General features: G+C 45.5%; 2 protein-coding genes across 7 annotated transcripts in view; one reads left to right on the forward strand and one right to left on the reverse strand.

Moving 5' to 3' along the window:
• Positions 1 to 10,651, forward strand: part of JAM3 (junctional adhesion molecule 3) — a 70,731-nt gene extending 60,080 nt beyond the window's left edge. For 4 of the 6 annotated variants that reach the window (XM_087433949.1, XM_087433947.1, XM_087433950.1 and 1 more), the window contains 6 exons: positions 3,124 to 3,276; positions 3,782 to 3,984; positions 4,955 to 5,054; positions 7,334 to 7,463; positions 7,558 to 7,612; positions 8,162 to 10,651. In XM_087433949.1, coding sequence (XP_087290075.1) covers positions 3,124 to 3,276; positions 3,782 to 3,984; positions 4,955 to 5,054; positions 7,334 to 7,463; positions 7,558 to 7,612; positions 8,162 to 8,281 — 761 coding nt within the window. In that variant the 3' untranslated portion in view covers positions 8,282 to 10,651. Of the gene's footprint in view, positions 1 to 3,123; positions 3,277 to 3,781; positions 3,985 to 4,954; positions 5,055 to 7,333; positions 7,464 to 7,557; positions 7,613 to 7,967 lie in introns of all 6 variants that reach the window. The other 2 variants (XM_087433948.1, XM_087433952.1) reach the window with 1 other exon arrangement.
• A 976-nt stretch (positions 10,652 to 11,627) lies between these two features.
• The window catches only part of NCAPD3 (non-SMC condensin II complex subunit D3), a 70,383-nt gene continuing 57,904 nt past the window's right edge, over positions 11,628 to 24,106 (reverse strand). Inside the window, exons 26-35 of the mRNA XM_004438493.3 lie at positions 23,934 to 24,067; positions 23,507 to 23,706; positions 20,871 to 20,981; positions 18,778 to 18,960; positions 17,924 to 18,081; positions 17,565 to 17,704; positions 16,565 to 16,642; positions 12,487 to 12,561; positions 12,347 to 12,407; positions 11,628 to 12,255 (exon numbers count right to left, since the gene is read on the reverse strand). Coding sequence (XP_004438550.1) covers positions 12,147 to 12,255; positions 12,347 to 12,407; positions 12,487 to 12,561; positions 16,565 to 16,642; positions 17,565 to 17,704; positions 17,924 to 18,081; positions 18,778 to 18,960; positions 20,871 to 20,981; positions 23,507 to 23,706; positions 23,934 to 24,067 — 1,249 coding nt within the window. The 3' untranslated portion in view covers positions 11,628 to 12,146. The remainder of the gene's footprint in view (positions 12,256 to 12,346; positions 12,408 to 12,486; positions 12,562 to 16,564; positions 16,643 to 17,564; positions 17,705 to 17,923; positions 18,082 to 18,777; positions 18,961 to 20,870; positions 20,982 to 23,506; positions 23,707 to 23,933; positions 24,068 to 24,106) is intronic.

Consider the following 24,106-nt stretch of genomic DNA (forward strand, 5'->3'; position numbering starts at 1 on the left):
GATGTGAGTTAATCAGCAGTTTGATATGGAGCAGCGAGGAGACAGCAGGCAGTTACTGAGCATCCTGTGTGCCAAGCACACCATGTGGAGAAAGCATGTGCTAGACCAGTTAGCAGGGTATTACCCCCGTGCTAGAACAGCGGGAAGCACAGGGTGCCCTCAGATTACATGAAGTAGGGGCAGGATGGATGATCAGGGAAGGCTTCCCAGAGGTGACATCTTAGGCAGAGGTAGGAAGAAAGGCTGGTTAGCCAGGCAAGATGGTTTGGGGTGGGGGAGAAAGGTGTTGGGCGAGAAAGAATGGTGTGTATAGAGACATAGAAGCAAAAGGTAGCTTGGAGAAAGTGCAAGTTCTCCAGCACAGCTGGGGCTTCGAGAGGGAGCTGGAGGGAGGAGTGCCTCCAGATGAAGCAGGAGAGGTCTGCCAGGGACAGACAAGAAGCGCTGGATGCCAGGCAAGAGTGGGCAGTGTCTTGCGAGTCCACTGAAAGATTTTAAAGGGCAAGTGACGTGATCACGTTTATGCTTTAGAAAGACCGAATTGGCTGCTTCATAGAGAAGAGATTGGAGATGGGCAAAACTCGGAGCAGGGGCACCGATTTAGAATTTTTTTGCAGAACCCAGGAGGGAGCTGCTGGTGGAGCTAAGGCCGAGGCACTGTAGAGAGACATTAAAGAGGAGGAGTGGTAAGAGTTGGCTGTGGCGAGGGAGGGAGAGGAAGGACTCACGGATGACGTGAAGTGCAGCATCGCCTCCATTCTGACGGAGGGAAGAAGCGCACCTGAGGTACAAATGTGGCTGAGTTAGAAGTGGGGCTTCAGAGTTCTCTGAGCAGTTGATAGCTGAGGTTTCAGAGAAGGGAAAGCGAGTTTGTGGACACAACCTAAAGCCGTCTTTCTGCTTCGGGTCCTAATATTATCAAGAGTTAGAGGCTTTTCAACATAGTTTTGTTTCCCACCGATATCCTCCCCCCACTTATTTTTGAAGAGATGGAAATGTTATTCTCAGAAAACAAGTCAGTTTTCTCTGGCAACTTAGGCTGCTCCCGATAAACCCTGTACATGCAGTTTTCATGAGTAGAGAATCCAAGTGGGAATTTTCTTTCAAGAACTTTCTGTTTCTGGGAATTCAACAACTCTTAGCCAGAGGACTGGGGAGAGTATTTACCACACAGAATATGAGGGCTGGAGGGAAACTGTAATCTACTTGGCCTCTTCTCTTGCCTCCATGCAGGACTGTATCAGAAGTACCCTGATAGACTTCTACTTACTGTTTTCTTACATGGTTACATGGTAGAAATTCTAATCCTTCTACTAATGACAGCTGGATAACAAACCTTCCTATTAGAAATGCCTTTGGAAATGTTCATCTTCTTATCATCAGCATTTTGCTGTTTTTATTATATTATGGTACATCCTTCCTATACTTGTCACCAGTCAACAAGTTTAGTGATAATTAGTTTTTATTTTTTTGTGTCTTTTTTTTCTAACTCCTTCCCTTATTTGTCATTCTCCAGGTTCTTCCTGCTTCTTTGAAAGAGTTGCTGTGTCTTTTTATACTTTGAATTTTTTTATTGAGATATAATTCATATAGCATAAAACTCACTCTTTTAAAGTATATACTTCAGTGGTTATTGTATATTCAACAAAGATGTACAACCACCACCACTATCAAATGCCAGAAAATTTTCATCAGCCCAAAAAGAATCCCCATGTCTATTATCATTCACTCTCCATTCCCTGTACCCCCACCTCTGGCAACCACTAATCTTCTTTCCATCTCTGTGGATTTGCCTGTTCTGGACACTTCACGTAAATAGAATCCTATAATATGTGGTCCTTCATGACTGACTTCTTTCACTTAGCATATCGTTTTCAAGGTTCATCCATGTTGTAGCATGTGTCAGTACTTCATTCCCTTTTATAGCCCTTTTATTTGGTTGAATAATATTCCGTTGTAGATATGCCACATTTTTATCCATTCATCAATTGATGTACATTTGGGTTGTTTCTAATTTTTGGCTGTTATCAATAATGTTGCTATGAACATTCCTTCATGTACAGGTTTTCGTGTGGACAGAAGTTTTCATTTCTTGGGGATAAATGACCAAGAGTACAATTGCTAGGTCATATGGTAGTTGAATGTATAGTTGTTTCTAAGAAACTGCCCAACTGTTTTCCAGAGTGGCTGCACCATTTTACATTCCCTCAGCAGTGTGTTTCCTCACATCCTCACTAACACTTGTAATTGTCCATCTTTTTGACTATAGCCCTCTTAGTGGGTGTGATGTGGTAGCTTATTGTGGTTTGATTTGCATTTCCTGATGACTAATGGTGTTGAGTATCTTTTGCTTCTTGGCTGTTTGTCTTCTTTGGAGAAATGTCTATTTAAGTCCTTTGTCCATTTTTAATTAGGTTATTTGTCTGTCTATTTGAGTTGCAAATTATTTTTGTATTCTGGATACTAGTCCTTTGTCACATATATGATTTGCAAATATTTTCTCCCATTGAGTGGATTGTCTTTTCACTTGCTTATGTCCTTTGAAGCATAAAAGTTTTAAATTTTTTATGAAAGTCCAATGAAGGCCGATATAACTATTTTTGTTTTTGTTCTTGTGCTTTTGGGGTCATATCTAAGAAATTTTTGCCTAATGCGAGGTCATGACAATTTATGTCTATTTTTTTCCTAAGAGTTTCATGGTTTTAGCTCTTAGAGGAAGGTTTTTGTTGTATATGGTGTGAGGTAGGGGTCCAGCTTTGTTGTTTTGCACATCGGTATCCAGTTGTCCCAGCACCATTTGTGGAATGCTGTTTGTTTTTTAATGTTGTTTGTTTTCTTTGTTTGATTTTTTTCTTTTCTGGGGAATCCCAGCTGGGAATGATGAAAAGGAAATGAGGTCCTTGCTTTAACAGCAGAGACAGCTGTAATGCGTCCTTACACACCAGGTGCTGTTTGGTGCTCGGTGTCCTCAGGGCATTCACCTCTGTTCTGTGGGAATAAAATAGAAACCAGTCTGCAGTCTTCTTACTGAGGCATCACACACTGGCCTTGGAAACCCCCTTCTTCAAGTGGTGAAGATGTCTTCAAAGAGTCTTGTAGTGCCCTGTGTCTTCTTTTTTGTAGGAGACTTGGCAGGTCGTGCAGAACTGTTGGGGAAAACCTCCCTAAAGATCTGGAACGTGACCCGGAAAGACTCGGCCCTTTATCGCTGTGAGGTGGTTGCTCGAAATGACCGCAAAGAAATTGATGAGATTGTCATTGAGTTGACTGTGCAAGGTAGGAGTTACAACACGTCCCCTCCAGCCTCATGGTCTGTGCAGGGTAGGAACCCGTGTGGAGTCAACACATGCCCTCCAGGCCTCAGGACTGTTTGCAGAATAAAACGATCAGCTCTCACTTCCTCTCCTGGAGCTGCATCCCTGAGGGTGTCACACGACTTAGGGAGGGAGAGCTTTTGAGAGCTGAGACTGCCTGAGTAGGGGTGGAAGGTGAGAAGGGAAGTGGAGCTTCTGCCACTTTCGTGCACGAGCTGTCGAGCTGTCGGGGGTGCTCCTCAGGGAGGTGGAGGCATTGGAAACGCGTGGTGGGATTGTACATGGGGAGGTGAACCACAGGGATGGGTGCAGGCCCCAGACCACAGTCTGCAGGCATGACCCTGGGGACGGCAGTGGTGCAAGAATCTTTGCTTGGCTTCCTTGTTTTTGGAGCCGCTTTGTTACGGGCTTTGGTAAGAATAGAGCCATGTTGCTGATTTTAAATACCAACTGTATTTCTGCTACAGTGAAGCCAGTAACTCCGGTGTGCAGAGTACCAAAGGCTGTACCGGTAGGCAAGTCAGCAGTGCTGCACTGCCAGGAGAGCGAAGGCTACCCCCGGCCTCATTACAGCTGGTATCGCAACAACATGCCACTGCCCACAGATTCCAGAGCCCACCCCAGATTTCGAAATTCCTCTTTTCTCCTAAACTCTGAAACAGGCACTCTGGTAAGATCTCTTCTAAGAGGTGAGGATGCAAACCTCTTTGTTGGGGCAAGGGATGCCTATTTCGGAAAGGACAGTTATTAGGGGAGACAGTGAAGCTCTGTAAGACAGGAGCTAAGAATCCATCATGGTGGAGATTCCACAGGAACAATGACCATCCCCTCCTTTTATAAACAAATCATCTCTAAAGCAGTAAAACAAAAGAAGGGAACCTGTAGAGTACAAGTGACTGAAGAGGGATATTAAACAAATGTAATGAGTCCTAATTTGAGTAACCACTTGTAAAAATCATCAGAAACCAGGGAAATTTGATTACTGGATATTTGATATTAAGGAATTGTTAATTGCTTTAGGCACGATAATGGTATTGTAGTTATGATTTTAAAAAGTTCTTATCTTCTAGAGATACATACTGAAGTGTTTATGTAGACAGTGTGTTGGGAATTTGCTTCAGAATAACCCAGTGTGGTGGGGAGTGGTGGGGGAGGAGATGAAACCAGACTGGTCCTGCACAGAGGACACACTGCCCTCTGCAGCACGCCACAGGCTCTGGGTCTGTCTAGGTCTCCTGATGTGGGCTGTGTCGAGCACATTGGGTGATGAGCCAGGTTACAGTGGGATCCCCTGTGTTGGTATTGCCAAAGTGTTGCCTCAGGAACACTTGTGATCAGAGTCCTTTTTCCTGAATAGAAGTCAAGTCAGCATCTCATTCTGGATGTTGCTAGGCTTTGATATCTCCAAATACCAAAGGGGATCTCATTGGGAGCTCTTAGGCAAGAGAGTCAGAAAAGAATGTCAGGGAATTGGACAGTGACCGAGAAGCCGAAGGGAAACCAAGAGCAAACGAGCAGATGTTTTAGCATGTTCCGGACTTAGCAGGTTGGGGGGCGGGGGTGGCAACCTCTGCTCTCCCATCCCTAGAGGTCCGCTTTGTTGCTGGGTCTCATTGCTCACCTGTAGTTTCCTGAAACAGGTGTTCAGCGCTGTCCACAAGGAAGACTCCGGGCGCTATTCCTGCATTGCCTCCAATGACGCGGGCTTGGCCAAGTGTGAGGAGCAGGAGATGGAAGTCTGTGAGTGACTTTTTGAAAAAAAGATTTCATCTTTTCAAAGTCTTTTCATCCAAAGACTGGCAAGTAGATGGGACATTTTAAATTTAATATGAGACCATCAATTTAGACAGGTTTTCTGCCATGGGTCAGATTTCTTCCAGTGATGACTGGATCCACCAAAATCTACTTGGGTACATTGAAAGATGAGAAAGTTCTGAGTAACAGCCAAATGACTAATAAGTGGGTCCTTGCAATATGTTTATCTCCTTCTAGAGTCTTCTAGTGTTGGAAACATGGCTAATCCTGTAACTTTTAACTGAGTTTAATAAACTCCATTTCTTTGGTATTGATAGAATTATCAAAATATAAGGTTGTGTATGGTCTCCAGAAGTTTATCCAGTTATAACCATTTTGCAGTAAGCTGAAACCCAGAGTTTTAGCCCCAGTAATTTTACTTTTCTGTGATGATGCTGTCTCTAGGGTACTGGTTCTAAAGGTGAGGTGCTGAGGGCAGGATGGGGGCAGATGGGGTATGTCAGAGTCTCTTGGGGAGCTTGTTGAGTCTCCTTTCTACCTCCATGCAGCCACCCCTAGAGCAGTGTTCACCAGGCTTGCCTGATTCTACGAGCCACTGGGGAGCACTGTTTCCCGTACAGATTCTAGGACCCCACCTCACACATACGGGACTAGTCTCCAGGGTAGGTCTGGAAATGTCTGTTTATAAAACAGCATTCCAGGTAATTCTTCTCGTCTGTTGAGTTTGGGAAACTGCTGTAGGGCAGGAGGAAGTTTCCTGGGCTTTGCCCCAGACCTACTGATTTTCTAGGGATGGAGCTTGGGAATTGACATTTTAAAATCAGAATTTCAAGTTGATTTTTAAGTGTACACTCAAATTTGAGAACCACAGCACTAGGATAAGGGATTATTTTATTTTAACAACTTCCAAGTTAGTTGGCTTTTGTTGATATATCCCCTGCATATTTTCCACTGCATTTCTATTTGCATGAAGGAAACAGCCCCCAGTGCACTGACACCAAAGGGGACAGAGTACCTTTGCACAGTGAAAGGACAAGAGGGGTGAAGGGGTTTCCTCTAAGAGGGCTTATGGATATGAGGCCAGGCAGCCGGTGGAGTGAAAAGTGACAGTCTCACCTCGTATTTTTTAGTTCTAAGTACTGCTTGAAACTAGCTGTCTTCCCCCCAATTAATCCACAGCAAAGGGAAACCCTGGAAATTAGTAATTTTTTATTCCTTAGGACTCCTGGCCCCTAATAATGTCTTTATAGTTTCACCATTTCCTCCACTGATAATATTCTCAGGGATTTAGCCAGAGGATCTGTAAGCCTTTTGTACAATGATGAGCCCCTTTCTCTACAGTATTTAAGTATAACAGCATTTGAAGTGTAGAGGTTTCAGTACTTTTGTTACCAATTTTGCTTCTCTCTGGTGGGGCTTGAACCCACAATCAGAGGGGACCCAAGGAAGAGCTCAGGGCCAGTGGGCCTCAAACCCACAATCAGCGCTTTTTTTCCTCAGGGGGTTGTTTTCTGTTCGGTGTTGCAGATTTGAAATGAAACCGAAGCTGAGCTTTCAACAGCGCAAGCTTTATTCAGTGGCCAAAGAATGGAGAAGTGGGAACTATGTTCACAAATCAACCTCTCAGCTCTTGGGATGATTAAGCAGCTGTTATAAGGGGTCAAAGTAATGAAGGGGAGGAACAGTCATAGGTATTCAGGGAACTGGCCGGCTTTTCAGGGGAACAAGGGTGCCACCTCTTTCCTTATTTAGTTATATCCTGCTGTTGCCAATGGCAGTTGTAAACTGTCATGGCGCCGGTGGGTGTGTTATATAGCATGGTAATGTATTACAATGAGCATATAATAAGCCGCAGGGTCTATGTCTGGTCAAGTTCAGGCTGCCATGTTGCCTTCAACTGGTTTTAACTGGTTTTGACTATATGTCTCAGCTATCTCCTCTTTCCCCTCCTTGTCATTGTGGTTTCCTGTAAGCTAAAGTCAACACGTTAGGCTTGTTCTAAGCAGGGTTGTGGTTAATGTCTTAATGGGGCCAGGGGCTGGGGTAACACTTTCAAAAGTGAGACCAGGGGTTATGGGGCCCTGTATGTTCCAGGCTAGAAGGAGTATAGTGTTCCCACTTTGCTCTTCTGCTGGGGTAGGCATGAGGGGAGAGTGGGGAGTGGAAGGAGAGAGGAGGGAAGGAGGCACAGTGGGATCATGGCGGTCTTTTCTAAGAACAGACAGGTGTGTATCATCTCTTCCCTCAAACCTCCTCTTCTCCAGATGACCTGAACATCGGCGGGATTATTGGGGGGGTTCTGGTTGTCCTTGCTGTCCTGGCCCTGATAACAGTGGGCATCTGCTGTGCATATAGACGTGGTTACTTCATCAACGATAAACAGAATGGGGAAAGGTAAGCCTGTCTTAAGTGAAGAAAACGACGTTCAAGTTGGCATTAATATGATAAATCAGTAGTCACTGAAGTACTTTCTTTTCCTATTTCACAGTTACAAGAGTCCAGGGCAGCCAGATGGAGCTAACTACATCAAGACAGAGGAGGAGGTAAGGAGTGAGGGAACAGAGCAGACGTCCTTTAGGAAACCTAGAAACCGAAGTGTTCCCAGCAGGGAAAATGACATTCCTTCTTGAAAACCAAGTGGCTCCCAGACGAAACAAGATTTCTGCATTATATTCCGGACCCTGAGCTCTTTTGCCCTTCCCGATAATGTGTGCACAATCATGGCACCCGCAGTTTGAAGCTCTAGTAGATGTTATTTTTCAAGAAGGATTATTTCATTTGATTGGTTTTGCCCCACGCTGCTTCTTCGGGGAAATGGTGCATTCGATTTGATCGCTGTCCCACCAGGGCCCGAGTGGTAGAGGATGGCTGTGTTCTAACTGGGTGTTGGCCTTGCAGGGCGACTTCAGGCACAAGTCATCCTTTGTGATCTGAATCTGCCAGTGTGGCTGAGAGCACATGCAAATACCTCTGCTAGAAACTCCTATCAAGAGCGCCTGGGAGCAAAGTGCACTGGGACAGAGCTAGACACGCGCAAAAGCTTTTTGTTTTGGCCAAAGTTGACCGCTACTCCTTTCTTACTTTTTAACAAGCCACATGAAAGACAGAATTTTCCTCAAGATGGGCAGAGTCATCACAAGGAAGACACCCTGAATGAGTTCACTGAGGCTGATGCCACACGTGTAGGTGATCGGAGCTCTTGCTCATGTTGACTCTGCTGGCTGGGCACTGTGGGCCTGTGAAGCCCGTTTATATGCCACTCGCTCTTGTCAGCCAGGTGCCCTCACGTGAGGGTGAAGAGGTCGCTGTGCAGCACCAGCACTGTAAGGCTTGGAAACTGGAATCACAGCGTGAAATCCTGCAGCTGCAGAGTTGGCGTCAGTGAATCCAGAAAAGAGGCTGTTCGTGCAGTGACCTGTTCCCAGTGGCCCACACAGCGCCGCATCGTTTCTTCTTAAAGGCTTTGTGATCAGTGTTGTCGTGTCCATCTTGGAGAATCTTTTTGGATCAGCATTTTATAAAAACAGCCAAAACCAGGAAGGTAAATTGCTTGTTGGAAGAAGGGATTTTCTTACTTGCTTGTCCATGGAGGGTTTCAGTATTTAGGGAAAACCTTCATCTTAGGCTAAATCTGAAGTGGTACTGAAATAATGTTCTGCTTTTCTGTGGGTGTTTATTTTATAAAATTTTACATTCTAAATTTTTGCTAAAGATGTATTTTGATTACTGAAAAGAAAATTTCTATTTAAACTGTAAATATGTTGTCATACAATGTTAAATAACCTATTTTTTTAAGAAAAGTTCAACTTAAGGTAGGAGTTCCAGGCTACTAGTGTTAAATTCGAAAATATCAATTAAGAGTATTTTAACCCAATGAATCCTCTCAAGGAGGCTTACTGGAACATTCCTTTTTTCCACATAAGTTTTAGCATTTTTTCACAAGAAAACTTAGGCCATCTATACATCAGACCATTGTTGTTTAGGAAACCTTTAAAAAATTCCAGTTGAGTAATGTTGAAACTTGTTTGCATCTCTCCAAAAGAAACATAAGGAGCTCTTAGGTTAGCTTTGAACTGCCTTTTCCCTAGATTACTAAAACTACTTATGCCCAAAGACCACCCAGGAGCGGTTAGACATGCCATGTTGGTCAACTCCTGGGGTTGAGTGGTATGCCCCACTCTAAGTTGGTATTGGCTACTAACTTCGAAGGCCAGCCAGCATGACCACTGCTGTCTTTAACCCGACTGTGGCTTTGTGTGCTGGTTAGCTTTAACAGAGTTGTTCATGTACCACATGTACTTGGTTCAGCCCACAGCAGGTCTAAGGCGGACACTTCAGAAAAGGAGGGTTTTCTGTGGGTGGCGGCCCAGCCTTTGGGGTCCTGTGACAGAGCTCTTTTGGTCGGAGGGCTCACGAAACAAAGCAGCTACTGCAATGTGGTTTTTAAATTCATTTTACTGAGTTGTGTAGTTCATAAGACTGTCCAGGGCCAAAGACAGTTTTGAAATCAAATCTGTCAACTACAATAATACTTTTTAAAGAAAATGAATTCTACTATTCCTCTTTGCCATGAAGAAAGTGCCGGGACGCCGCAGGTTGTGTCTCATTCACAATAAACCATTATGTGGCGGCAGCCAGGCCAGGCTTTTGATGACCATTAGGCAGTACAGCCAGGGCAGAAAGCCTCACAGGGAGGAAAGTAAAACGCCTGAATCAAAGGTAGTTTTCTAATTCTGATTTTAAACTTTTTATCTACCCAAGACACTGCCGCTCACTTTGTGGGGGACATTAGAGACATCGCTCAGAAGCCTTTGTTCTTTGAGAGCAGATGTTCTCAGCCTCAGACACGTTGCTGTGTTGAACTCAGGATGTGAAGCGGTTAGAAGCGAGGGGCTCTCAGAGGAGCACCTCCAGCCCCACTGTGTGCTCAAAGAAGGGTTTTATGTAGGACAACATAGTCATCTTGGGATTAAACTTTCAGTGTCTTCATTTTTTATACTTTGAGTTTTTTTTATTGAATACTTGAGACTGATACTGACTTTTCTAAGTTATGTGAAATACTTTGCCCTGGTGTATTTGGCAGAAGCAGGGGGCAACTCTTTGTAATTGTTTAATGGTACCTGTCTTCTGCATTTGTGTCTTGAATGCTTTGACTTGAGACTGCCCCTTCATCTTCACCTTCTCTTGGTAGAAAGGGGTAGCTCCCCCTCCTCTAATTTTTGGGGGACAACACTCTAGCCTCTAACTTGGTTGTCATAGTGATGGGGTGGGGGTGGCCTTATTGCCTCCATCCCTAAGCCCTAAAACCTCCTACCCTAGTGCCATGTGAACTGGGTCTGATGGAGCAGAGAGAAGTGAGTGTGGAGTTTGGGAAGTAGTTGCCTATTACTGTAAAAATGTAGACAGAAAAGGAACATTCATGTGTTTTTAAGATGTAAATGTGACTAAACACTCGAGGGCTATACAAGGGTGGTGTGGCCTTTGGTGTGGCTGTTGCTGTACATAGATATTACAGACTTGTACTAACACACCTATGAGTTGGTATTTGTTAAACCTCATTTATAAAAGCTTTAAAAAATTCAGCTTCGTTTATCATTTGCTCTTTTGCTCTTATGTTGGGTTTACCTCTTCTTCCTAGCAGTTTTTTTGTTAGGCAAGGACTTAAAATGGCACAGTCCCATGTTTAAAGAGAGACTGTGGGCCAGCCTGGTGGTGTGGTGGTGAAGTTTGCACACTCCGCTTCAGTGGCCTGGGGTTCAGATCCTGGCCACGGACCTATGCACCACCGCTCATTAAACCATGCTGCGGCAGCATCCCACATACAAAATAGAGGAAGATGGGCATGGATGTTAGCTCAGGGTGAATCTTCCTTAGCAAAAAATAAAATAAAAATCTTAAAAAAAAGAGAGACTGCCATCATCATCTATCTGAATCGGAGATAAGTCATTCACTCAAGCGGCTCTGTGACTCCCTCTGCCAGTGATGTGTCCACACGTGTCCCAGTTCATATATGGGAGAGCTGTGGGTGGATCACAGTGACATTCCACCCCTCAAATCCATAACCACATTTCTATTAAACACACTGAAACAGTAATAACCCTGTACTTTTGCTTCTCTAGTACTGGGATTAAAAAGTGAACCAACTGGATTCCTTTCTGGTCATTCTTGGACAAAACATAAACATAATGTGTTTAAAGGTTCCCTAATGGTGCCAACAGAAGTGACCCAAGTCCTTGCCCTCACGGAGCGTTCCCCTGCACACTGTTCACACAGACCAGCATCATTGCTGCTCTGGGCAAGGACACAGGGCTGCTTCCTCATAAGCAGGGCCGTGTTTACATACTAAGAAGGGTGTCTGCTGTGAGGAGGCAGACAGCTTCTGATCAGGGACAAAGGCAGGGGGACAGATGACTAGAACCTTAAAGACAAACTGAGTCATTTTTTCCCTAACAGGAAAGATTTGGTTTTATCATTCTTAAATACTTTATGTAAATTAAAATGACTACCAATAAAAGTCCTGTTCTAAAAGTAGAAAAATTATCTTGAATACTAGGAGGCTATATTTATGCTTAACCTTTATTATTCCATTTTACAAAGCTGTGCACTGTTGAAAAAATCTGCCATTTATAAAAAAGAGAAAACATATTACAATCAAAATCTTATTAGATATGGGAAACTAGGTACAATAAGGAATCAAACGAGCTAAGAGAGGCTTGATTTATATAACAGACAACTGACACGTTAAGTTGTGTTCCTTAAGGACCAGAAGACAGTTTATCAGAATGGACTTGATTCTTGCAAATGGAGAAAGTCATAATATTAAATAGCTAAGGCATTTCTCTATTACTTTACAATTTTTTACCACATATTTCATAAAGAGAAATTTAGAAGACTGGCCAGCTCCCCAGGTGAACAATTAAGAGAGTGCCGGAACCACGAGTAGCAGCTCTGACCTCACATAACGAAAGTGTCCTCCAGTGTGAGGGAAGTGATGCGCCTGCCTTTCCACACTCGGAAACAAGGATGCTCCCTCACAGCTCCTGCCTTCCCGGCACTCCCTTCTCAGAACGCACTGGTTCAGTTGGCTGTTTTCAGGGGGGTCTTTCGGAGCGACCTCCTACTGGGAGCTGGGTTGTCTTTACTTCTGGCTGGAGACTTCACATTCCACTGCTGAGGCTGTGGGGGCCTAAGGGAAAGAAAAGATACCATTATTCTAGAACTAAAAGAAAAAACCCTGACAAAACATCTACCTCAAAAGAACCTCTTGGTAAACTTACGGTTTATCAGGTAATGATAAACATAAAATGTCATTTCCTTGACTCTTGGCTTCAATTTTCTCTGAAAGGGAGTCAAAAACAAACAAATTCAGATTCCCAGGACTCCAAAGCGGCTCCCGCACTGACAGGAGGGAACTTGCCTTTGACTGAGGAAGGAGTCTGCGATGTGTCTATGTAGCTGACTCCTGCGCCAAACGTGACATCACTGATGGTCTCTAGGTAAAGGGGGAAACAGCAGAGTTGGTGAAAAGCAGTGCAAGACAACATCAAACCAAGTCACCCAGGCGAGGTCAGGTACGGCGTCTCTGCTGTGAGTTCAGCCAGTCTCTACAGCAGGACCCAAGCGTGGTCAAATCCAGCGGCCCTGTCAGTCAGGCCTCAACATAGGTGACCTTTTTGCAGGACATGACAGTGTTGAAGACTCCGTCCTCCTGGAAACGTCCCTTCTTCACGTCCCTGGTCCTGCCTTCCTCTTTCTCTGACCACTCCCCTCCCTAGACTGCTTTGCTGGCCCGAGCATTCACTGCTCATTGTCTCTGGTTTCTCACCCACCCATGTCTTCAATTACTGCCTATATGCCGAGACCCCCAACTCCAGCTCAGACCCCCCTCCTGAGTCCTACTCCTACATTTCCTATTGTCCCTCACCTGGATTCCCTGGAGATGCTTCACCAACTCATGACCTCTACTCCTCAACATGCTCCTAGATTCCTATCCAGTCAATGGTCTCTCCAAGCTGGAAATGCCAGGCATCATTAGCTACTTCTCCACCTCCAACCAGTAACCGATCCCATCACTTCTATTTTCCTCCTATCTCATTTGGTTACCCACTCTCCGACCTCACTCTGAAGGCCCAAGCTCACCTCACCCTTGGTCTATCACAGTGCCTCCTACTTACAGCCTCCCCTTCTTCTAGTTCACGCTTGGGAGACAGAGAGCAGAGTGCAGGGACAGACTCTGAACCAGACTCTGGGTCTGAGTGCTGGCTTGGTGTCTTACTAGTTGTTTCAACTACTCTAAGAACCTCAAGTTTCTTCATCTCTAAAATGAGACATATGTCCATGGTTTCCTGACTATGGTAGGTACCTACCTCAGGGGAGTTGTCAGGATTAAATGAGATTATTTAAGTCCTTAACACAGTACTTGGTACAAGGTAAGTGCTGAAGAAATATTAGCAACTATTGTAGTTTATTAGCTATTATCCCCCCTGTGTCACTAGAGTTCAGTTTGTTTGAAGATCTGGTAAGGTTACTATACTGCCCGGCACAAGCATCCTGACAGTTCAGTGTTTAGAGGAGGCCAGAGCCCAGCCTCTGTCTGACCTGGGCATAATGGCCATTGTGCATGCCGGCCCCAAGCATCTTGACAACCACTTGCTGCATGGGCACTGCAGGCCCCTGTATCCGATCCTCATCGCTTGCTCAGCAGGCCCTGCTGTAACACACCGGGGGTCTGCACACACAGTTCCTTCCGTCTGGAGGGCCCGCCACAACGTACCATCCCTTCTTTGAGACCTGGTGGTGACGTCCCTCCCTGGGGCTTGCTCCCTCCTCTGTGCCCTGTACCATTCTTCATGAGCTGCTGTTACCACAGTTGTCAGAACGGAGAACAGGCTCCACAGCTGGGTGCTGACCGCCCTGCAGAGCCTGCCGTCCTCCTGCAAGAGTACTTCTTACCTTTCTTCTCCCCACACTGTAACCCTCTTACGAGCACTGATTAGATCTTTCTAGTCTACATCTGAGAGCCTGTCAGTGCATCCACAGTGCGATGTGCCTGAGAGCTGCTCGGCTGTGTCAACAGACAGTGATGGAGCACTGTGTTTTCATCACTGCCCTCCTGAGAGCTCGGTTCTGCTCACTCCTGTTTCTGGGAGGTGTCTCCTTGTGCTGCAATGGAAATTCCCCTCCCTACATACACATTCCTTTTCCTGTTTGGAAGCCTAGGCACATCCACGTACTAAGTCTCTAACCTTCACAAAAGCGCCTATGCAGTAGCTCTTAGATCCTCGTGCACTCTGTAAGCACTTAAAATCAACGGCAGAAGCATCTTTGCTGCCCCAGTTACGGCAGTAAGAGGGAATTGCTAAACCCCCTATAGGTTTTCAGTTAAACACTAGCTCTGAAAATTATTTGCTTCCATTTAGCAAAACCACTTTGCTCAGGCTGAATACCACTGTGTGCCAGAAGAGCGGAGCTGGGTAGCATTTTCCTACTGGCTCCCTAGAGCTCAGACTACTTCCTGACGGTTACCCCATCTAACAGCTGTCAACAGAATCTGTATTTATAAACTACAGAGAAAATAGAACTGAATGTTTTTAAGTTATCTAATAATTCTCCCAGGAAGGAAAGTTAATAGGAGACCCTTCTTCAAGCATCTCTTCCTAGTTCAGAATAAGGAGTGATTCCCTGGAATTTTACATTCAAGAGCCTAGAGAGAAAGTACTCTATTGATCTGCAGACACCTGAGTCTTATTTTCAGTGCAAAGATGGCTCCACACACGCAAATTCAAGCAGTATTAATGCAGCATGCCAGGTTTCACTGCTGAGAAACACATGCTAAGAAACCAACCGAAGACTGAAATCAGGGACCTGGGGACAAGCAAAACTCGAATGAGATGCATTCTCCCCGTTTCTGTAGCAGATGGTACCTAACGGCCAAAACAGAAGCACTTGGTGCTCCTGAGCTAGGAACATAGAACATAGAGAAAACTTTTCTGTATGAAGGAGGTTGAATTTTTTACATATATAACACAACACCTATCCTATACACAGGAACCCAAAATTACCCACTGCTTTTAATGACAAAAGCTGTCCTGTTCAGCTGTCATCTGAGGAGAGGTGGGGTAGGAGTTCTGCTCATCCAAGGAGAGGTGGGGTAGGAGTTCTGCTCATCCATTAATCTCTTTTTTTCAAAAGAAGGGCTTGGGTGAAAATTATCTATAATGCAGTAAATATTCTGGGAGATCACAGCATCACAGGTAACAGAACTGCACATAGTAGCTAGAACACAGTAGGTGCCCAATAAATGTGTATTGACCGAATGCATAACTAAATGAATGGCTTGATACTTTGGTGCTCCGTTATCATAAAGAAGAACATCATAACACTATTCTCCTCTTACAGTATTGCCCAAGATTAGCACTGTGAGAAACAGGGCTGTAGAAGGAACACAGAAACTGGAATCAGAAAACCTGAGTTCAAATCACAGCTCTGCCATCCATCTAATCACTAACAAACATCCATTTCACACCTCTCATGTTCCAGGCACCGTGGGAAGCCCAGCAGACACAGTGAAGAGTAAAACAGCTTACAAACTAACAGCAAGGACAGATAATGAATTATTCATAAGTGAGGTGAGTCCTGCTGACAAGGTCAGAGTGCCAGGGAGGGGCATCTAATGGAGTGTGAAGGGTCAGGGAGGGCTGCTGCTGCAGAGTGAAGAGGTGATAACTCGGGGTAGGGGATGCCTAGGATGAGGACATGGCACATGAAAGCTGAGTCAGGGAAGAGCAAGGCTTGTGCAGGCACGTGGAGAGACTGCCCACGGCTGGGCTGCAGAGTGAGGGGGAAGATGGCAACACACCAGGCAGGGCCTTGTAAACTATACTACAGGTTTTGGACAGTAAGAATTTCTTCATACTATAATAATTTTCTCAAAGTAATGATTTTTATGGGTTTTGAGACAATAAGAAGCTATAAAACAAAGTAATGGGAAAATATACTCTAAACTTCTAAGTCACCTCTATTTTGAAATAAAAGGAAAGAATAGGACATTAGCAATAACTCCCTGATGGGAGTGAGAAGACAGGCTCTCACACAGCTGGCAGTGAACTGAATGTCAAGTCTTAGTTTGCTCCGGAGCTGACCCCGATGACACACAAGGCACCTGCCAGTGCTGACGTCTGAGAGCCACAGAGCAGGGCCAGCTGAGCACTCGGGCAGCCTGAAGGGGCAGCAGGAGCCGCGGAGCGCGGGTTCTGCAACAGCTGGAACGGCACCGCCTGGAGAAGTGACTCAGGGATTGGGGCGTCCGCTCCATTGATCCCTCACGGGGTTGTTGGGAGTCTAACTGAGTTAACACTCGTAAACTACAGTGCTGCTGAGCCTCAGGAGAGCCTCCACCCAGTCACAGAGCTCCCCGCCACAGCAAGTGTTCCTGCACCCACAGACACAGTGACCTCAGGAAGGGTCTGGAAAGGCAGCTGATTCACGTCACTTACTCTCAGGAGTGCTGACTGCTCGTTTAGTTAGATGGCCAACAGCTCCACTGGACTCTGGCTCCAAGCTGAAGGAAGATGCTAGGATAAAATGGGAAACTTTTATCTCTCCAAAAAACCCACAACAATATCAAAGAGCAAGATGAACAAATGAGAAAAAATATTTGCAAAATATACAGTAAGGTTAATATCCCAATAAAGTGTTTTAAAGAGGTAATTCAGAAAGATACAAATAAATGATAAACATGAGAAACAATGTCCATTCTCACTAGGATTCAAAGAAATGGAAATTAAAACTATAACCATTTCTGGTCTATAAAGCTCAGCAAAGAAAATGAAAAATTATAAAACCAGTGTTTCCAAGTAGGGAAATGGACCCTCCAGCACCGTTGGCAGTAGTCGAGGGAATTACAGAGGGTGGTCTGACACCATCATAAGTTTTTAGAATAGTCATGGCCTCTGAGTGCTGGGACTTAGTCCTGAAGATCACGTATAGACAAGGCTATGTGTACGAGGAGGTTTACCATGTCATTGGTTATTCCTCAAAACTGAAAAGCACCTCCATTTCCAAGAATAGGGCAGTAATAAGAAGTTATGGTACTTCCACACGATAGAATGCTACAAAGCCACCGGGAGAAAAGTTCTGAAAGGAAATTTCACTATATATGACTCTAGGTGTGTGTCGGGAAGCAGGTTATAAAACAGAATGCACACTAAGATCACAATTTTATAGATAAAATCAAACACACGTGAGGAGTAGAAAGACTGGACGAATAACTGCCTCTCTGCTATGAGTGCATTTTCTATTTCTCTTTTCCAAATCTTTTATCACAACATGCAATGTTTTATTATTTATAATCCCAAGTCGCCAAAGTTATTTGTTTTAAAGATAAGAAAATAGAAACTGTGTTAAAAGGATGAGAAGGGGGCTTGTTCTGGGTTTTACTCTGCACACTCTGTCTGAGATGGACACCCGAGCAGATCTGCTGGCCTTCAGACTTACCGCGACTGCCTGTTCTGTCCGGGCTGCCAGGATTTAAAGTGAAAGGCAGCACTCCTGCGCTCCGACTCCGATGCCTGCTGCTCGACTCCACGGCTTTCTTGACAGAATTCAGGATTGCAATGGTGCTCAGGGACATGGGCCTGTGGAGGAGAACAGGCCAGAGACAGGCAGAAAGAGAGTGGAGACACGGAGCCCAGCACCCACGTCCTCTCCAGTGCTCCCCTCACCCACACGTGCTCCAGCCCTGACAGGGAAGGGCCGGGCTGAGGAGGCAGTGGCAACACTCACACTGAAAACGCCCTGCGGGGAAGGCCCCGACGCCCCTGGGCACATGGCGAGAGGGGTCAGCAGCTCCGTACCTGGCCTTGGGCATGAACCTCCTCCAGGGCCCAGTTTCAGGTGAAGGGGGTGCTTGGCCAGCACGGGGCCTGGGTGTGGCGGGCTGGCTCTTGGCAGGGGGCGCAGTGGCGTGCTCCCGGCCAGCAGGGACTGGCGTTATTTCCAGACTTGGAGCAACCTGTTAGAGAAGATAAATAAGGACTATTTACCTTCTATCACTTGTTTAAAAAAAACGGAATTTTTACATGCTATGAGCAAGTTCATAAGTAATCTATTTTAAAACCACGTCAGCCCTGCACAAGGAGAGCTTTCTCTTCAGAAACAGAACCATCGGCAGATTACCACATGCGGATGTTGTGGCCTACAGAGAAAACGGGGCAGTCAGTTTGTCGCCATCGTTTTGTAACGCAGCAGATGTGCCTGGATTTCTCAGGGAAGGGAGCGTCTGAACATGAGCAGCAGGCCACCTAGAAACACCTCCCATGCCCGTATGTTCTAGAGAGGGGCACGGGGGCAAAGCCTGCCAACAGACCCACCGCCTCGGAGCTCCTGTTAGCTAGGATCACTACAATCACAGCACAAGGACCCCATAGCCAGCCTGCTGCCCAGGCATTCGCAAACTTCCCCAACTATCGTTACAGCACCCTTCCAGACAAGCTCACGTGACACAGCCTCCAGAGAAGGGAAGCCTCTGCTCGAGCTACCTGTGTCTCACCCACAACAAAGGAACACACAGCGGCCCACAGGCAGCAGTCCCAAAGGTCTAACTCAGACCAGACTCTGCTTACATGTGGATTTCGAGAAAGGCTGGGAAAGCAGATAGCAGAGAGCAGACTGGAAAGAAGGGGCACACTGAGGGCGGCTGCGCATCTACCTGCACGGCCTGTGCTCCGTCAGCGCCTGCAGCCCCCCTGTGCATGTCGGCTTGCTGTGCCAGCTCTTGCTCCTGGGCCAGCTGTTCACTGTACTTCTTCATGTCGTACTCGAGCTCTGACGCTAGCTGTTTGTCAACTGCAAAGAAATCCTTGACTTCATCTCGGTAATCCTGCATCACTTCCTAAAACAGACCCAGAGGCATCCTTTAATGTTTTCTTGAATAAATAAATAAGCTCTCCAACACAACTTGATAAATAATAGGAACAGTGAGACTTATTTTGCTGAGCGCAGACTATTTCTATGACATCAGCCAATAAGCTAATTGTTATAATAGTATTTTCCCAGGAAACACCTACTGTACTCGTCCTGACCACACGAGCACCTGCACTGACCATGAGCATGAGGGAGTATTAACTGACGGTTCTGATCTCTCAGGAAGCTTCCTGCCTGTCTGCCAGTTAACAGGCGTTTCCCCATGTCCTGCTGGAGAAAGGACGTGACATCATACCATCTTAGCCTAAAGCAGAACTTACAAGGCGTGGAGCTGCCAACAATAACTGCCCCCCTCCATTCCTGAAGGCTGGGAGGGGACAGTGATGTGTCTGGGTGGTCTGGCTTGGCTCTGGGTCACCATCAGTTCAAAGGATCTTGTGGTGTCACTGAGACAGGCCTCTCAGGAATGCGTGCCAGAGGTTAGGTGGGCAGGTGATACACGGCATTGTCCTGGCTCAGACAGGGCCTCTGGAGCAAGTTACAGGAAGAGGTGCCGTCTAACAGTGGCTCACCTGTCTACTCTAGCTTTCTCAGACGATTGCAGCTATGGCTCTAATACCATCTTTGTATCCTCTTCTGAAGATACGACAGAAAACCTTTTATCATACCAGGGTAAAAACATTTTCAGGTCTTAAGGAGGGCTGCGGGGGACCAAGCCTCTTTGCTAAGAGAAAGAAACCATTTCACCTCACAGTATTAGAGGGAGAACAAAGATATGTCATAGCCCCAACTATGAGGCAAGGGGAGTCCCAACAAAGGGAAGGAAAGCCAGCACCTCTTTCAACTGCCACCAGGAGAGGGGTCCCCACGTCAGAGGAGGGGGTCCTGGAGCTGCTTTAACAGAGGATCCCCGTGGAGAAGGGCTGTGCTATCAAAAAGGGCAGCTGAGTGCCCGTCCCATGGGCTTGTGCTCAGAAACAGGAGACAGACCAATCTGTCTTAAGTGTTTATTAATCTATTTAGGATCCAAGCTCTTTTAGTTTTTCCTTTCTGAGGTTTAAAACAGGGCAATAAAAACTTAAGAATAACTGGAAGTTCTTATTTTTTCCCATACGCTGAGCCTGTCTTTCTCACCTTACCTTCCTTCGGATAAAGAGCTGTTTGAAAAATTATATTCAATGTAATTTTGTTGTAGCCCTTTTTGAAAAAAAAAAATTCTTAGTGTCTTTTGAGGAAGAAAAGAGCAGAGTGTAAACAGAGAAAGAAAAAAATGCTGCATTTATTTCTGATTGAACGATTTTGCCAGAAAGGTCTGAGGTCTCATTTATGTCTGCACTGCAAGTATGCACATCCTGGCTGCTTAGACTGAGACTTTTCACAGCCTCGGATCCGAGGGTGATGGCAGCCTGGCCTCCAACTGGTATTCCCCAGGGCACTTATTTCCTGACCTGTAAATCGGAGATAGTGTTAAAGGTAAACATCCCCAAATTAAACATGATGACTAATTTTCACTTTATACCTCACCAGAATTAACTAAGATGAGGAGTTTGTTCTTGACCTCAGTTGAGAAAGTCTTCAGAATTGAATCTAACTGGCAACAAGGACACACATGCTCAGCACAGTGAGTCAGCTCTTCACAGACTCAACTGCGTGAAGAAGGCAAGCATCCGTGATCCCTAGGGTCCAACTCTCTGTCTTCTCCCCAGCAGTCAAGGCCTGTGTCACTGGTACAGTTCTCAAAAACCTTAATGCTGGTTTTGTAGCCTTCTGAGTTCCAGTCACCCCCCGAGTAACTGCAGCATCATAACTGCCAGAGGATCCTGCGTAATGAACTGGGGGTGGGGAGACACCACCACAAAGCACAAGGTCATCTTTTACCCTGAGATAGTTCATGAGTTCCCGCAAAGCTGGGATCTTATTTTTCTCTAGCACAGTCTTCAGGGAGATGATAATTGGAATAATATTTTCTATGAAATTCCTCTTCTGAACCTGTAGTAACACAAAGGCATGTTTTAGATGCATAAACTTCTGAAAGACAAAGACTTTTCCTTCACCTAGTTCTTTTGCCATGGCCGATCTAGTGTACTATGTAAGTTTATTTTTTATTTTTGATTATGATACTGGGAGTTGTGTAAGACCCACCACCTTTGTCCTGGAGACTTTATAAGCATTACCTCAAAATACTCAGAAGGCTTTGTAAAGTAGGACGGAGATAAATACTGTTCTTATTTTCTAAACAAGAAAAAGGAATTAGAAATACGTTGACTGGGCCGGCCCCGTGGCTTGGTGGTTAAGTGAGCGCGCTCCACTGCTGGCGACCCGGGTTCGGATCCCGGGCTCGCGCCGACGCACTGCTTCTCCGGCCATGCTGAGGCCGCGTCCCACATACAGCAACTAGAAGGATGTGCAGCTATGACACACAACTATCTACTGGGGCTTTGGGGGGAAAAAATAAATAAATAAAATCTTAAAAAAAAAAAGAAATACGTTGACTAATTTGATGAAAAGCTCCCAACCTCTACACAAACCCATCATGAATCCTTGGCTCACATTCAGTCCCTCCATTCAACATCCTCCCTCTGGAATGAAAATGAGTTCAATTCTGGCTACCCGAAGAGACATTTTGTATTCCTGTTGGTGAAATGACAATGGTCGAAAATGGCGAGCATGAAGAGAGTCAGTTCTGTAACTCTCTCTCTCTTTTTGTGTAACTCTGTACACATTCAGAAAAGTGCTATGTATTTATACAGCACCTGATTTGACCAAGCCTTCATATTCTTTACCATGAATGACACTAACCACAACTGTTTTGCAATAAATCTCTCAGAATTAAAAATAATTCACTATAGTAGCCCCCATATGCAAGATTTATTATTCTGAATCTGAAAAGTATTCTTTTTCTTCTCATTTAAAGTCGCTAGTACATGTTCCTTGCTTGTAAACCACTCATTTCTAAAAAGTCTTATCACAGTTCCTGGCAATAGGTAGAAAAAGAAACAATTTAATAAATAAGAGTCTGAGCAAATGCTAAGTATAGGGATAGTCTTATAAAGTGGCTTAAATGCATTCAATTCAACACATATTATCCAACACCTTCTCTGTACCAGATACCAAGCTAACCTCTGGGGATAGAGAAGTGAAGCCAGGGATTCTTGCCCTCCAGTTACTTCTGGACAGACTGTGTGTAATGATGTGTGGCACAATGTGACAAGTGGCAGGGTGTTAAGGAATTTATAGAGGAGGGATGTGTAGGAAGGAAGGGGTAAACTGGAACGTTTGTCAGAGAAGCCTCCTTTGAAAAGTGACACTTAGGATGTGCAGGAATTAGGTGACAGAAAAGGGAAGACAGGGTGGCAGAGGGCACTGCAGACAGAAGCAGCAGTGTGTGAAGGCACAGAGGCAGGATAGCACATCTCCCATTGGAGGAATGAGCATAAATCTGGAATGGAGGGATCAGAGAGGGGAGTACAGAGAGAAGGGCTGGGGTGGGGTAGCACGGCACACGTAAGAGTTGTATTTGCCTTGAAGAAGAATCAGGATTTTATTCAGAAGAAGAGAGGAAGCCACCAACCTACTTATTAAAGAGCTTTAGTGAGGTATAACCTATATATGATAAAATTTACCTGTGCTAAGTGAACAGTTCAATTAGTTTTGACAAAAGTATATACTGAGTAACTGACACCACAATCTAGATAATCACCCACAATCCTTCACCCCAGAGTTCCCTGCTGCCCGTCTGCAGTCAATCTGCCTCGAGGCTACTTTAAGCGGGAGAGTAAAACGGTCCAATCTGTACTGAACAAAGACTGCTCTGGCAGCAAGGTGGCGCACAGCCTGGAACAGAAAGAAACTAGAGACAGAAAGGGTGCTGAGGAACCTGCTGGAAATGGCACAGACTTCATTAAATGCAGCACCAGTGGAAACGTGAGAGAGATGGATTTGTGAGATGAAATGGACAGGATCTGGTGACACACTGGATGTGACCAAAGTCTATTTCTTTGGGTTCAAGAGCCTTCAGGGCTCAGGGGGAAATACCAATGAGCCAGCCAGGCAAGGTGTAAGAACCTGGGCCTGGCGAAGACTATGGCAAACAAGCCGTCCCCTAAAGTCACTCAAATCCCAGTTTTCACACTCACTGCTAAACACAACACACGCGTGGCACGCCAGACTCCACAGTGGAGTGGCACTGGGTTCCCTTTGGACAACCTGGTAGATAATGGTTCCCTTCTCCACAACAGAGACTGTGGAAAGGGGAGAGACGACCAGGAGGCAGAGGTGGGTATTTCAGTTTTCACAGAGTAACTGTGAGATCCCTTGGCACCTCCAAGCAGGCAAGGGGAACAGGTTCAGGCTCATGAGAGACGCTGGAGCTAGAAACAGGTGGAGAGTGATCACACGTGGGTGACGTGAAGGCCACTTGAGCATGGAATCGGGGTCTGAGGTGGAGCCCCAGTATTCAGAGGTGGATGGGGGGCACGGGTCTGCCAGGCCTCGTTAGAGAGCAACATAATCACCTGGGAGATGAGCTTTTTCTGAGCTTCCTGCATGACCACATTGGCCAGGGCCATGTCATCCTCTTCCATAATGAGGTCCTTATCTGGTTTAGATCTCATTGCCAAAAGCTTGATCTCCTTTGAGCTGAGGACCTCAAATGTATCTGAGAGTAACTCACTGGCTTCCAAATCCAGGGGCAGGATGCCGTCGGCAAAGCATGCTGAGAGAGAGCACAAAAGATGGGCTTCTAAGAAACAGTATGGCCCCAGAGGGGAAGTACATCTCACAGAGTGAGGGGGTCTACACGGGGACAGCTATTGTTGAAGACGGACAGAAAGGGGTCTTCCTGTACGACCAGGGTCCCATTTGCCACAGATCTGCTGGGCCATTAGCCACACAGCATTTCACTTTTAAATACACATTTTATCCCAAACACACCAGGCCTACCCAAAATACTAAGGCAGATTTTGGAGGTGATATTGAATCGCTGTTCATCTGTGAAGTGGTCTAGAAGAAACTTGTAGATTTTCATTCGTTTCTCCTTGTTGGCCTTTCCCTTCAGTGAAAACAGCTGAATCTCTCTACGGCAAAATAGCACAATTTTACACATCATGTGGGCC

Source organism: Ceratotherium simum, chromosome 7, assembly GCF_057802395.1.
Source record: "Ceratotherium simum simum isolate JZ-2026a chromosome 7, ASM5780239v1, whole genome shotgun sequence".
Classification (NCBI taxonomy): Eukaryota; Metazoa; Chordata; class Mammalia; order Perissodactyla; family Rhinocerotidae; genus Ceratotherium; species Ceratotherium simum.